Here is a 15,327-nt window from a genome sequence, read left to right as displayed (position 1 = left end):
AGCTTACGAAAAATGACTAGTTTTATTCCTTTATGAAATTGTAGTCTGCGGAAGTGGTCGCTCCGAATCTTACTACCATATTCTCTAATAAATGTTCTTATATTTTATTAGCTGTATGTTAGTGACATACAAAAGTTACGTAAGAGCCTATTAAAGTTCTGAATACGGAATTATATTTCATCTCGCTTCTTCATTTTGTAGCTAAGACATAGTTGTTGTAATCTTCAGAAGGCTATGCAAAAATATTTCCCCTGCATGAATTTCTTTCAAAATTTGAATAGAAATCTACAAATAAGAATAGAAACTATTTACAAAATTTTATCTGTCGAGCTCAAAAAGGTTTTGAGTTATCATGTTCATAGACAGACGGACATAATTACAAAAATGTGTTTTTTGGATTAAAGGATGTTTCAAATGTAGAATTTTGTCAAAATCTGCAGTTCGAAAGCTTTGACGATTATAATACTTTCCATCAGCGTACTTCGTCTATGAGAAAGTAAAAATGTTTCTCTGAACTTCAAAAATTGGGTTTTTACTTTCCCATACCGAATGAAAAACAATGTAATCCAAAATTATTTTCTGCACAATACCGTTATTTTCTTTACAGTTGTTACCAAATGGTGTATCTTGCCTAAAATGGCACAGTTAAAATATTTCACTTGAAAAGTTCGTATTCAATTGAAATTTTTCATGACCACAATATTTTGTTTTTGTACACTTCCTAAACGAGAATGTAAGAAGGAAGTAAAAAGTAATTAAAATTAAAACGCGATTTTGGAATCTATTTAGGGAAAATAGTTTTCGATCGTTTAGCTAGCTTTTAAACAATTTTATTTAAATTGTTGCACTTCTTATTCTTTGCTTTAACTGATCAAAAGTATGGAATCTCTTATTTCTTTACAAGCTTAGACATCGCAATAAATTTTAACCCATGGCTTATTGCATTATCAGTAGTATAGAGATGATGGCTCTCATATAAAAAGTACCTTTCACTAGATGATGGCTCTCATATAAAAAGTACCTTTCACTAGATGATGGCTCTCATATAAAAAGTACCTTTCACTAGATGATGGCTCTCATATAAAAAGTACCTTTCACTAGATGATGGCTCTCATATAAAAAGTACCTTTCACTAGATGATGGCTCTCATATAAAAAGTACCTTTCACTAGATGATGGCTCTCATATAAAAAGTACCTTTCACTAGATGATGGCTCTCATATAAAAAGTACCTTTCACTAGATGATGGCTCTCATATAAAAAGTACCTTTCACTAGATGATGGCTCTCATATAAAAAGTACCTTTCACTAGATGATGGCTCTCATATAAAAAGTACCTTTCACTAAATGATGGCTCTCATATAAAAACTTTTTATATGAAAACCATCATCTCTATACTACTAAAAGAGCGAGCAATGTTTTCTGCAAGGTTATAAATTTTATTCCCACTCAAAAAAAGAGGCATAGACTGATAATTGTTGAACGATTTTTATTGTATTTATAAGAAAGAAATATATGTATAAAGAAAGGATATGAATACAAATTATTTTCATTTCATTCGAAAAAGCAGTGCAAACAATTAATACATTATTAAGTAAGACAAAACAACAACTTGAATCATATATATATATACATGCAAAAATAGTATAAAAATTGATTACATTAAAAAATAAAATGTTCTTGGAATTTATTAATAATATCTCATGGAAGATCTTATATAGGTTCGCATTTGCGTTATAGACTGAGAAAACCATGAAAAGACTCAGTCCAACCAGTCGATCTGAGTAAACATTTGATTCACTTACAAAGCATGTGAATATAAGAAAGAAATGTATATAAAGAAAGGATATGAATACAAATTATTTCCATTTCATTCGAAAAACAGTGCAAACAATTAATACAATATTAACTAAGATAAAAACAACAACTTGAATCATATATATATGTACATGCAAAAATAGTATAAAAATTGATTACATTAAAAATAAAATGTTCTTGGTATTTATTAATAATATGTCATGGAAGATCTTCTTATATTGGTTCGCATTTGCGTTATAGACTGAGAAAACCATGAAAAAACTCAGTCCAACCAGTCGATCTGAGTAAACATTTGATTCACTTACAAAGCATGTGAAATAAAATTGAACTAAGAGACAATTTTCCCCTTAACAGAAGGTAGCTATTGAATGCTTAATAGTTTTTCAAAAAAAAATTTTTTTTGAAGAACATAAAAATAAACGAAAATTATATTACCATTATTCTTCAAGCAAGGAATAGTGACCAAAGCATTTTCCGGTCACACCATCCTCATTCAAAAATATTTTATCGTAAAACGGAGATAAAGAAATTTTGTTTGATATGGTTGTAGAAAGAATATGTGATTTTGACTGTATAGAATATTGCTCGTGACGATGAATCGTTTCATTAAGTAAAGAGTTTTTAAAATGTTCATGTGTTATGTTTCTTAAACAACTCTGTTTTACACCTTTTGCCTTTTTCGTTTCAGTATTTTCACATTTGTAGCTGTACATTTTGCATCGTAAACCGATAAATTCTGAAATAGGTTTAGATTTCGTTTCGTCTTTTAAAAACCCTAACTTATTTTGGTTCTCCGAATTAAAAAATTCACTTGAAGATGGATAGTTGCTTAGATCCATGATATCAAAAAATTCGTTTTTAAAATCTTTGTAAACATTATTTGTAAATATTTGCATGAATAGAGAATCAGTATCTGTGTATAAGAGTTTGCAATTTTCTTTATAATATTTTTTGAACTTAGAGTAATATAAAGTATACATGTGTAATTTAGCTAGCTCAAGCACGCAAAATCCTACATAAATTGGTTTGTCGAGAACTAGATTAATTTTTTTCATCTTAAAGACAGCGAAGTCTTCGTTTATGCTCTCAAAGTATTCAAGTAAAGGACTTGCTAAATGCTTTCTACATTCAGCGGGTGTAAGAGCAGTCTTTAAGTTAATTCTTTTTCTGACGTTTTGGCATGTTTTGCCGAAAAAAGCATTATTCATTTTTTTAAAGAAAGATTTTTCAAACTCGCTTTTGGCTTGTTGGCGTTTTTCATTATTAAAATTTATATAGCTTCGCAACCAGTCTGATTGTGAAAAAGCCAAGATCCGATAAATTTTTTTTAAAGACATCCCATGCTTTAAATAGTATTTTAAGTTCCTGTAGTGTAAAATGTAGCGTTTCTTTGGATAAAAATTTGGTGTTAACTTTTTACACTCGGTGAATGGAATATTTTTTTCAGACAATATTTTTTTTTGATAATCTGATAACATTTGTTTATTTATATTTAAGTGTTCTGCTGCTAAGGGAAAATCATGGAAATCATGAGCTGATTTATCATATAGTAAATCTACCTCTAATAAATATCCCGTTTCTGAGTATCGAGATACATTTGCTAAATCAAAAACAGCTATTTCTTCAGGTGAAAGCCAACGAAAATCCCCCACAGGTAGATATTCAGACATGCAATGTCCGTAAAGATTGTTAACATCTAAATTCACAATATAATTTGTAGGTTCATCGGGGTTATAACAAGAAAGATATGGATTATTTGCCTGGGCATATCTTTGACCGAGAAAGCAAATTCCACCTCTCATTTGAGTCTCAAGTAAGACATAGTCTTCTACATTCGATAACAATTTTAATTCCTGACCTGTGAATTTTAAACCAGAATGCCACGTTAAATCAGCAATAGTTAGGAAATGAGCAGGGTCCAAATGATAGTGCATCATGCTTGTTTGTCGAAACGATTGAAATACTTCAGCTAAAAGAATTGTATCTGTATTTTGATACAATTCAAGGTAATCTTGAAAATTTTTACAATGAAATTCTTGGTAAACCCTCAGTGCGTGTTTGTATTCTTTTTTTGTTATGTTCGAATTCGTCAAAATGTTAAAAAAGGCTTCGTGAGGTGGAAATGTCTTTTGTTTTAAAATATCTTTTGATGAAAAATAGCTATAAGGAAAAAATCCTTTTTGTTTGAGTAAGTTTCTATTTGTTTTATTTTGGAAAAAAGAATCAAAAATGTCAAACCGATGTTCAGAAATTTTCAAAATTTCTACAAGAGAAGATAAGGAAGAATCAAGAAATGCGTACGAATCAATAAATTTAATGTAATTATCGAGGGTGAAACTAGTAAATTTTTGACTATTCGTCGGAATTATATCAATCTGATGCGCGAATTCTGGAGACATATGTTTTAACAATAAGTGGGAATCGTACCCCTTAAGGTTGTGAATGACTACAGGAATGAAATTACTTCTTTTTAAATTTAAATTGCATGAATTGTGACAGAAACCTCTAAATATGCCTAAAACATGGCAATGATCTCTGACAATGCGATCACTCGGTTCAAATTTTAACTTGCATATGTAACATGTGCTAGGCTTTCCCGTTGGTATATTTTCCTCGATCATTGGTTTATTGCATGATAGTCTTTTAAATAAAGATTTTGCTAATTTTTTTATTGTTTTTAAAAATATTTGTACTGGATTTTCTCCGCAATAGAATTTGTGATATATTATTTCATTTTTTATATTAATTGCTATTAATGCGAAACTGATTGGTTCGTGATGCTCTAGGTTGGCTGAAAAACTCTGAGATGTATTTGGTAAAACAGTAGATATATTTTTCGTTATGCATTCAAAATCCGCATACAAAATAAAAGGATGGAACAACATTTTGTAAATGCTAGTAAATTTTACAGTGTTTATTTTAGGCGGGGATAGTTTTTGGGGGGCATTTTGGCAACACACTCGCTTATGATCTACAAGACTATTTCGCCTCTGAAATCCAATCAGGCATCGCGAGCAATAATGATGAATCCCTTTTTTGGAGTTTAATAAACGATTTAGATTTTTAATTAAGAAGTAATGCTCTTTATACAGAAGTAAATTTATTTCCGAACCCAACTTTTTATTACTGATATATATGGGGAAAACTTCTTTGTCATAAGTAAAAATATTTATCTTTAAGCTGTTGATACTTTCAAAATGCTTTATGTTAGAGAGTTTCATGGGGAAGGTTACATTTTTCAATTTTTAAGTATTTTAGTTTATTTTGGTAACTGCTTGGAGCATTAGAATTTTTTTCAGGAGGAAAGAGATGAGCTAAGCAACTATATATGAAGCATTTGTGATCATCGCAACGTATATTTAGAAGAGTTCTTTTTTTTTTTAAACAGTCAGGTAATTTTATATTACCGCAACCTCCCCGCGGTTCTCTGTACTGTCCGATATTAACATCTAAAAAGTTAATTTTATTAATAACCCAACCACTACCGTTTTGGATATATGTTTCAATGGAATTGAATATTTTCTGAAAAAAGCTTTTAACTTTACTTTTTACTTGGTTATATGATATTATGCGTTCAGCAAATGAACAGAAGTAAGCGTTTTGCAGTAAATTGTCAGGATGAGTATCTTTAATAAATTCAATGCTTATGCATATTAAAAGACGGAAAGGTAGGTTTTGCTCTAATAAGAGTAAGAAAATGTTTTCTCGAATTTCGTTATATAAGTTGTAGGGATCAGAGTGTATCGGAGAGTGTCGGTAAGCTGAAATATAACCTCTAAAACTTGATTCTATTCTATTAAACGACATTCTAAGAAGATGAATATAGGGAAAATTGTCAAGTTAGTTCAATTTTTTTACAAAATTTTCATTTAACTCGTGAATGTCAATTTTTCTTTATATGTTCTGCAAACACATTTATAGCTTTTTTTAAAGCTCCCAATTGGTCAAGATTCATGTTGAATCTGTTCTTTGTTTCATCTCCAACATTCTTTTGGAAAGCAAGATAATAGGACTTTCTGTATTCCTTGATGCTGATGTTAATCCCTTTTCCTAGGTAAGCGCTTATTGGGGGTATGAGCTTTTTCTCTTCTGTCGGATCAGAAAAATTATACTCGAAATTCTTTGCTCTTTTGGTGGACTCCTCTTTTTTCTCATCGTTTGATTTTCTTTTAGCTATCAGAAAAGGGATAATATTTTGAAATTAAATCTAAAGATACAAAATGTAAAATGATTTTACATTTTACCGTCATGTTTTTTCTTTGGGAATTTAAAAATCTAAAGTCTAAATTGACTTATAAAATCAAATCTAATTTACCGCTTGTATGCTTTTCCTTGGAAGGAAGGGGAAATAACTGCTCGCCGTCTGAATCGCTATCAGTTAAGCCTATTAGGAAGTGTGAAAACTTAACTTTATTTTTAAAAAATTATGTTACACATGCTTAGCAATCTAAAAAGAATATGAAAATGCAATCACTTACTGACGCTCGCTTTGTGACTGTCCATGATAGCTGAGTAGTACTTAGATACACGCACTCTGAGGAAGACGGAGACAGAGATGAAGATGAAGTCTTCAACAAGATCGGTAGTATATGTACAAAGGCTGATGTAGCTTATATTTATACCCCTGTTTATGTAAGTGGCAATGGAATAATTGTTTATTATCTGTAGAATTTCCCAGGAACGCCTTGTTCTCCCTGAACTGGTGACCTTAAAGTAATTTTAAAATAACTTTATGTGCATTTTCCTACCTTAACCCACTTTCACCACCTTGAGAATAAAACAACGTAATTTTACGGTGATATAGGATATTACAAAAAACATATTGATGTAGCGAAGCAAAATAAGACAGACGCAATTATACAGTTAAATTATATTTTTATTCAGGGATTGTTAAAATATTACATCGAGTGGTACAATCAGTTTCTTCGTGTTGCTTATGCATGTAGAACATCGATTCATTGATGATGTTACATTAAATGACAGTTAGTGCTGCTTAGTATTACAATTTTATATAGAGTTTACAATGCTGAGCTATTCTCAGTATCTTAGCTGTATAGTTTAGTATTTACATTTATTTTCTTTGAAGTTGTCCACAATTCCATTGCAGATCTTTGAATCATGAGTAATTGATTCGCCGAAGTTCGCTTTGTATTACGTTTTACAATCAAATGTCTGTCGATAATTCATAGCAGAACCGTTATGGAGTTCTCTGACAATATCATTATTGTTGAGAACCTTGAAATAGGCAATCTTCAATCTGCAGTCTGAATCAACTGTATCCATTTGATAGGAGTTCGCAGCTTGAACACAGGATATCATATTTTCGTAAAGGGAATCGGTGAAGCAATGAATCATATAAGCTGATCCAGTACGCTTCAAGTACATAAAGCCATATCTCAGTTCGGAAGTCATCGTTTCTGCTGAATCAGTTGAAGCACAATGAGAATTCCCCAGTTAGTGTATCTCTTTTATATGCTCTGTATGAAAAGTGACCTCCAAAAAAATATGTTAAATTTATATAGAGAGCTTATAGAGAGAGCATATATAATTATATTCTGTTGAAACATGTCTAAAGACATCTATTTCTGAAATCACGAGCTTCACAAATTTGATTTGAATATGGAGAAAAGCAGCAATTTTGTAAACGAAATTTGCTAGCTACAAATTTTTTAATAAACTTCTCGTTATTTTCAATTTTATTAGAATCTAGAGGTGACAAAGTTTGCTTTCTCACAAAATTGTACAAGAAATGAAGGCAAAAATGACCACAAGTATACGACACTAAGCTTTGATATCTACATTTGTTCCAAGCAAAATTTGCAGCGTTATTTTCTATGAACTTTAAAATATATTTGTTATTCGGCACAGAAGCGTAACTACAAAAATAGTAACATTTATTATTCCGAAATGCTATTGCAACCCAATGACTTCCCGGTTTTGTTTTAGGATCTAAATTTACAATAAAACATGAATAACTATCTATTGTCTTAGGCAATTCATCTGAAGCGTATACACCTCCAAATTTAGAACGTAGACGGAAGTCGCTGCATGCAAGTCTGCACAAAGTTGTGCTATCCATTTTCAAAAATCTGAAAAAATACTGCGACTTTTGTCGATTTCTATAGTATTTCGATACTCTGAAAAAACTATTAAATTTACAGTTTCAGATAATGCTTTGCTGAATTTTATATCAATAGTTAAATTACCATTGCGTGAAATACTTTCATGCATTCCGTCCGCGTTGAGATCGGGCGTCAAATCTACAGCGAACAGCGTATACCCATCTTTATATTCAGTGTAACTTATATTAATGTCTTGATCTTTATGATATCTACCCAAATCAGTAAATAGACTCATATAACATCTGCTGTAACTGTTAGAATTATCAAATTTTGGTTGAAAGGGCTTTGACGGAATCATACGATTGCCATCTAATATACAAAGATATGATAAATCATAATGCTTGAAATTGAATGGATTTTTTGAAAAATCCCCATTAAATGCAGCATTAGATACCATACCCATTATAAGTCGTGTCGGTAATTGTCCAATGAACGCATTAGGGATAGTTATTGATTGCATTCCTGAAGAAAGTGCGAATGATTTCACTTCTGTTCTGCGAATAGGCATTTTTATAACTCCCTTGCTTAAAGCTAATTCATGGGCAATCACGACTGAGGGAGCGACTTTAATTTTCCTAACAAATAATGATGCATGATATATAACTACTTTAAAATCTTGCGTGGCTGACATCAGAGCAAAAGAATCCTTATTTCTTTCTAATTTGATCCGAAGATTCACCGAATTTATAAGACATTTGCTCTGATTGCCTAGATCGAAATGTAATGGACCTATCATATCTATAAGTTTACTATCTTTGCAGATGTTATATCTAGTTTGGTAACCGGAATTTGCATTATCACCAACATTAGCTAGTTCTACTGATTCATGCTTAGAAGCAGCGTCTTTGTAGAAAAGACCCGATGTTAGCATTGATTCTTGAACAGCTCGAGGTGAAAGCAAAGCATCGAAAATACATCTATATGCGTAGTTAGCTTGCGAAGAAACCTGCTTGTCATTTAATGTAACTGAACATTCAGAAAATATCGTATTAAGGAGATAATTGATAGGAGCCACTTGATCAGGCGTTCCAATTACTGCTCCATTTCTCTTTTTAATTTTCACTTGTAGATGCAAAAGTGTATGGGATAAGTCCAGATAATGTTCACCACTTCCGCTTACGTAAAATTCAATTGGCGTCTTTTCATTCAGAGATGCAACAGGAAAAATCTCAGTGAATGAGCTGTCTTCTGTTGATAATTGTACAGGATTCACGTTAAAAAGGTCTAATTCACTCTGCAAGCAAGCACACGCTCGGGAATCCATTATGAAAATATGTCTGCTTTCTTTAATTTCTTTCGGCTCCGCTTGACACGTTGCGAATGATTTTTCTTCTGGAATTTCTTTCTTTTTATACCCGAACCGCTCTGAATTTTATGAATAATGTCGTCTTTTATTTGTTTTGATGTTTCGCGAAATCGCGATCTTGCCGAGTCTTTAAGAGATGAACCTGAAGCAACATCTGACATTACTTTTGAACCTGCGCTTAGAAGGTGTTTTCCTAAATACTTTCCAGCTTTCAGTGCTATGGGAGAAATAAATCGAAATAAATTTGAAAACATTCCATATCCTCTTTGGTGGCCAACACCCTGAAAATATGGTCCACCGCCAGCCTGCACTTGCGAGCAGTAATAATCTTCACAAGCTTTTTGATCCAAATGCATTCTCTTTCACGATCGGATTTAAAATGATTCATCACAAAATAAGTAATAGTTTTATAGTGTTCTGCGACGGAAGGAGAGAACCAAGAGTGATTTCCCACTGGTAAAAATTATACCATCTCCAGAGCTACTTCTCAATTCGATTTCTATGCAATCGATATAATTTTTGCGCAAAGGAAAATACAGCGGTCTTTGATAATTTATTACTATTTGGTCTTCTTTTTTCGACATAACAGGAATAATACGGAGTAAAGGAGCAATTGTATCCCCTACAAAGTGCGATTCTATGATATCACTATAGACATAAATTTCGGTGATTCCTCCATCTAACTCCAATTGATAGTCAGATATATGAGTTCCGCCATTTAATGTGGATTCTTTGAAACCTAAAAGATCTCTTAATCCTTCTTGTAAAGTCAGAGTTGAATTTTCTGGTATATGAATTTTGATCTTATTGTTCGCTAAATGATTAAAAGCAAGGTGTTTAAAAGATCCAAACAACTGCTCTGAGTTTTTATAAAATCCGACTTGTAGTTCCATATCCTCTGTTTTTTTAATTTTCACAGGAATTGTTGGTTTATCCGTAATGCTCACGCGGAAGTATTCGTTCATAGGAGGCCTTTCAATTTTTTGCAAAACATGTAACGTTCTACCCGTTAAAACAATATCTTTCGTCATGCCCAACATTCGCATAAACAACGGGGCATATAATAACCTAAACTCGAGTTCAACATTCTTTTGAACCGTTATTTCTACTTTATCTTCTTTAAAGTCGAATATAAAATCCGCTGCACCTCCTATACCAGTCTGCATTAGATTATGATTTATATGCTGAAAGAGTTCGTGATGTATGTTGTCCATATCAGTATACTTATGATTAAACCTGGTGACGCGAATTATAAAATGCCTTTTCATATTTCGAGCGATAATTTTGAAAATATTGTCTTTGTTTGTCTTTGATGGTTTTCTGTACATAAAACTTTCCGATGTTTTTATAACTCTATCCTCTCTAGGTAAGTTTAACATAGTTAACAATCTTGGTGAATCAGCAGCTGTCAAGTGTAGTTCATAATTCGGAGCAATAAGTATATTCATATTCTTGTGATCCAATTCGAAAGAGACGAAATGTCCACATATTGCTTCAATACTTTGGTTAATGTTATCGATTATATCCTCATCAGAAGTTCCCTGTTCAATTTTTATTCTGATTGAGTACTCCAGAAAATCCTTTTCCACCAATTTTGTTTCCTCGTAAGTTATCGAATATTTATTATTATGATTTCCGATGTTGAACCAGGTTCGAGGAACGAATATTTCTGATAAACCAACTTCCCATTCACCAGTTAGTATTATTGGACGAGATAATTTCGTTCTGAATGATGCTTGCGTATTTTTTGGAAAGTAATCCATGCTAGAGTTGCTGGGAAGCGTAATGTAAAAATCGTTCACTTCATCCATGCTGCTTTTACCCACGAGTTGAACCGATTATCAAAGCCTTTCCACTTCACGTAATATTCTTTCTTCGTACCTTTGCCCTTTGTTTTAAGCACCTTTTCTATATGCCAATAATCCTCAGGGCGTTTCAATATTTTCTGGAGTTCTTCTGCGTAAAATCGTCCTTTTATAGCTTCTGATTTAAGGTCTTGAAGCTCGAATGTAGTTGGATAAGAGGGATATACTTTTGACACCATAAACACCTCATCGCTCCACCCTGGTAAATATCCTCGTCTGAACGATTTATTCGCTTTCGATATTCTTACTAAATCTCCCTTATTCAAAATCACTCGCGAGTTCTTCAATGTGTAACCATATAATTTTTTGAAGATATGTGGTTCAAAATCACGAGTGACTTTTGAAGGTGCCATGCCAATGCTACGATGTTCACTGTCATTATACGACTTTACTAGTGACTGTAGCACATCATCATATCTATAAGATTTTCTATATGTGAATACCCTGAACATTTTGTTTTTTAAAGTTCTGTTGAACCTCTCAATAACACTAGCTTTATGATCACCTTCAGCTGAATAGTGGTTAATGTTGTACCTCTTAAACAATGACTGAAGTTGCGTATTGTAAAATTCCTTGCCCTTATCGCTTTGAATGTGTTTAGGCTTAACCTGCTGTAACAATTTTTCAAAAGCATTTTTTACAGCCACAGAAGTTTTGCTTTTAAGAGGTATAACATAGGCATACTTCGAAAATACATCAATTACGGTGAGTAAATACTTAAACCCATTATTATGTTCTGCTAAATGCTGTAAATCCACAAGATCGCATTGCCATAAATCATTTATACCATATGAAAGCGTCGACATCCGAGAAAATTTATACCGAACTGGTTTATGTAACGAATAAGTATCTTGGGTCATTAACCAGCGTTTAGCTTTCTCATATGGAACTTTAGAGATTGCTGATAGTTTCTTTATTCCGCCAAATGATGCAGGGTTTGCGAAATCGTAATATGCTGCTTCTAATATTCTTTCCATTTTCTTTTCGAGTTTTGCTTCTTCTTCTTTGCTTTTGAATCTGGAGATTTCAGATTAATTTCGTTTTGGATCTCGCCTGCGTCTGTGTCAAACCCGAAATTTTCTACTAGCTTCTGGTTGCCAATCCAACGTGTTGGTATTTTTATCTCTTTAATACCCCTCCAAAACACTGAAAAACCATGTGGTTCATAACCTTTCTTTACATTTCTCATTAAATATGAAAATAAGTCAATAACGTTTGTGTTTTTAACGATTTCGTTATCTTTCATCAATTCACCATATTCATTCCAAGCATAGCTGCGTGTATTCAATTTTTCAGCAATAGGCGAAATAAATTTTTGGAAGTTCGCAGGAACTGAAAGTATGATATCACGTAATATAGGATCTTCCACTGAGTTACTTTTAGGCGATTCTTGAACTTGTTCCTTAGAGTCTTCAATAGTTACACGTATCGGTGGTTTAGGCACATTTATAGCATGCTGATATTTTAAAAGCAGTTGGCTCAACAGTTTTGCTTTTGCATCATCCGAATAGTTTGACTCATGAAGAAGGTTTAATATTTGGTTTTCAATACCATGTACTCCGGTATCTGATGTTTTCGAAAAGTAAGTTGCTGCTAAATCTTCAGGAACGAGAGCCATTCTCCGAGACATTGCTGCGAATATTAAATTCAGCTTCCTATTGCTTTTCCGGCAAGGCCTACTAACGCAGATAGAACTGCGGGAAGAATGAGGGGTAGGAAGCCTCCCGTTTGGTTAATTAATTCTTTTCTCTTTTTTTCTAAAGATAATTTTTTATTAACAATTTTTCTTATAGCCGTTTTATATTTACGTAATTTCTTTACGCTCACCGATAAATTACCACCTAAGACGTTTACACAAATTTCGCATAAGCAATGTAACTGACTTTTGTTAGCAGTCCGTATTATTGCTCTTTTTTGTGCTGGAGATGCGCTGAGTAGTAGTTTCAGTAAGTGATAATGCTTCTTTATATTCTTCATTTTATCGGTAAATATATCCAATAAAATCCATTGGAATCAGGGAACACGCTCTCTCTGAGCCTAAATTTTTCATCCGTTCTCGGGTGTAGGTCCACCAACAAATAGTTAAAATTGCCTTGCGTGCTCTTTTTGTAAGCATCCATAAAATATGCTGCCTTATTTCCGTATACTTGTCTTGCGAAACACTGGATTTGTCCCACGTCACGATTGTTTTTAAATAATATTACATATTGTGCATTCAGACTTATGTCTCGCATCACTTTATTTCGGGGAAATAGATTCTGCAAAATCAGAATCACACTGATTCTAGAATGGTGTGCTGTAATAGTGAACAATTCCGCATAATCTTGGCAAAGTTGATCCATCTGATCATCAAATACATATAGATTTCCGCTTTCGACTTTTTCTGGAAAACCTTGAACAAATTTCATTTCTTTTTCTTTAGCAAACCATGGCTGAAAAACTTTATAGCACCAGATAATATTTTTAAATTCAAAATCATATGCTTTATGTGCAATCATTTGTCGCACCAATGAGGTTTTACCCGACTGCGATGCTCCTACACATAGTAAACACGAAGGATGTTTCAATTTGAACATTGTTCACATACTTTCTGAAATTCTTTCTCAGTCATTTGAACTCCTAAAAAGCTTGCTGATAAATATGTTGAATTTACGTTAAAAAAATATCGTATGTCATGAATATTTGCACCCTGTTTTAAACATTCATGATAAAATAATTTCCTTCCTATATGTATCGAACGAAAGCACGTTTTATTATTAATTTTAATTTCGTTGTCAGTCGTCTCAAGGTGGTTTGATATTATAAAAATTAATTCTGCTGTAGCTAGAATTATTAAAACAAACAAGCTCAACTTTTTTCCATCCATTTCCCGTGTATACTGGGTGACTAAATGACGATTTCGATCGATAAATTTCTTTATATTCTTTTTTTCTTCAGATGTCCCCCATTATAAACAAATGCTTTTTTTTCACCTTGGAAAAAAAAATGGAACGCGCATTTCCTCTTCTTCGCAAACTTGTACTTAACCTTTCCTCCCGACCTGAATACACCCGCTTTAACGGATCATTTTCTACCGTGATTTCAATGGTACCAAGGTTCGTATCTGCATACTCTCTTCTCAGCAAACTTCATTTGCAGCGTGCATCATTTCAGATCTGTAATTTATCTGAAGGTTCTTTTAGTTGTTGTGCCTCTTTTTTTTGAGTGGGAATAGAACTTATAACCTTGCAAAAACATTGCTCGCTCATTTTAATCGCCGCGGTTCAATCGAATGAGCCAGCAATGCTTCTCTCACTCATTGTTTTTCATGATTTTATTCTTGATCGTAACGTTTTTTCCCTTCTATCAATTTCCTTTCGGTGAAAAATGAACTTGTAAAGTTATAAAAACAATTCTAGATGAATTTAATCGCTTCGGTTTAAATATATGAGTTAACAATGTTCCTCCGTATACAGATAAAATTTTACTTATTTCTTTTTATAATCTAGAGACATTTGTTGTAATTATAATGTTATTCTAAATTTTTAATTCTGAAATGAGATAAAAAAAATTCATTTAGTTGAATATTTCAACTATTTTGAAAGGCACTTTTTATATGAGAGCCATCATCTAGTGAAAGGTACTTTTTATATGAGAGCCATCATCTAGTGAAAGGTACTTTTTATATGAGAGCCATCATCTAGTGAAAGGTACTTTTTATATGAGAGCCATCATCTAGTGAAAGGTACTTTTTATATGAGAGCCATCATCTAGTGAAAGGTACTTTTTATATGAGAGCCATCATCTAGTGAAAGGTACTTTTTATATGAGAGCCATCATCTCTATACTACTATTATCATATGTGTGCAGGCAAGATTCATTGTTAAATGGGAGCAGACAATTAATTCAAAAGGGAGAAATGCACTTTACAGTTTTTTTTTAGTAAACTTCTTCTTTAAAGACCGAAACTTCTTCTAGCGATAATCGAAAACAGATGCTATATAATAACATACCAGATTCTTTTTTCACTACATTGTTTTGATTAATTTTGTTAGGTGTCAGATAAACTGCTTCATCAGCCTCAATTTCTAAAGTACTTGCTGCGAAGTGTTTGCGATAAAAATAAGTATTAAATGGCGCAGAATTTTTTAAAATCGACTGCACATTAATAATTTTTCAAATACTCAAAATAATTAGTTTTTTGAAAGAATAATTCCTATATAAAAACAGATAAAATG

The 15,327-nt window shown here is 32.5% G+C and overlaps 1 protein-coding gene across 5 annotated transcripts; it reads right to left on the bottom strand.

Annotated features, from left to right (window-relative positions):
- Window positions 1–5,066: 5,066 nt before the first annotated feature.
- On the bottom strand, window positions 5,067–14,708 carry LOC129960137 (uncharacterized protein F54H12.2-like). Of its 5 annotated transcripts, none has more exons than XM_056073305.1 (3): window positions 6,296–14,708; window positions 6,133–6,201; window positions 5,067–5,990 (listed from the first exon to the last, which is right to left on the bottom strand). In XM_056073305.1, the coding sequence occupies exon 1, from the start codon at window positions 11,054–11,056 to the stop codon at window positions 9,653–9,655; it is 1,404 nt and encodes a 467-aa protein (XP_055929280.1). In that variant the 5' UTR covers window positions 11,057–14,708; the 3' UTR covers window positions 5,067–5,990; window positions 6,133–6,201; window positions 6,296–9,652. The 5 variants fall into 4 exon arrangements, with proteins under 5 accessions (XP_055929281.1, XP_055929280.1, XP_055929285.1 ...); XM_056073306.1 differs by having other exon boundaries at window positions 6,133–6,220; XM_056073309.1 differs by lacking the exon at window positions 6,133–6,201.
- Between the last annotated feature and the right edge of the window lie 619 nt (window positions 14,709–15,327).

Source organism: Argiope bruennichi, chromosome X2 (assembly GCF_947563725.1).
Source record: "Argiope bruennichi chromosome X2, qqArgBrue1.1, whole genome shotgun sequence".
NCBI lineage: Eukaryota > Metazoa > Arthropoda > Arachnida > Araneae > Araneidae > Argiope > Argiope bruennichi.
The sequence above is the reverse complement of the archived record's forward strand: the minus strand, read 5'-3'. Positions and strand labels throughout refer to the sequence as shown.

Excerpts from the sequence above, each read along its gene's own strand:
- LOC129960137 (XM_056073306.1), bottom strand. The coding sequence starts at position 11,056 with ATGGATGAAGTGAACGATTTTTACATTACGCTTCCCAGCAACTCTAGC.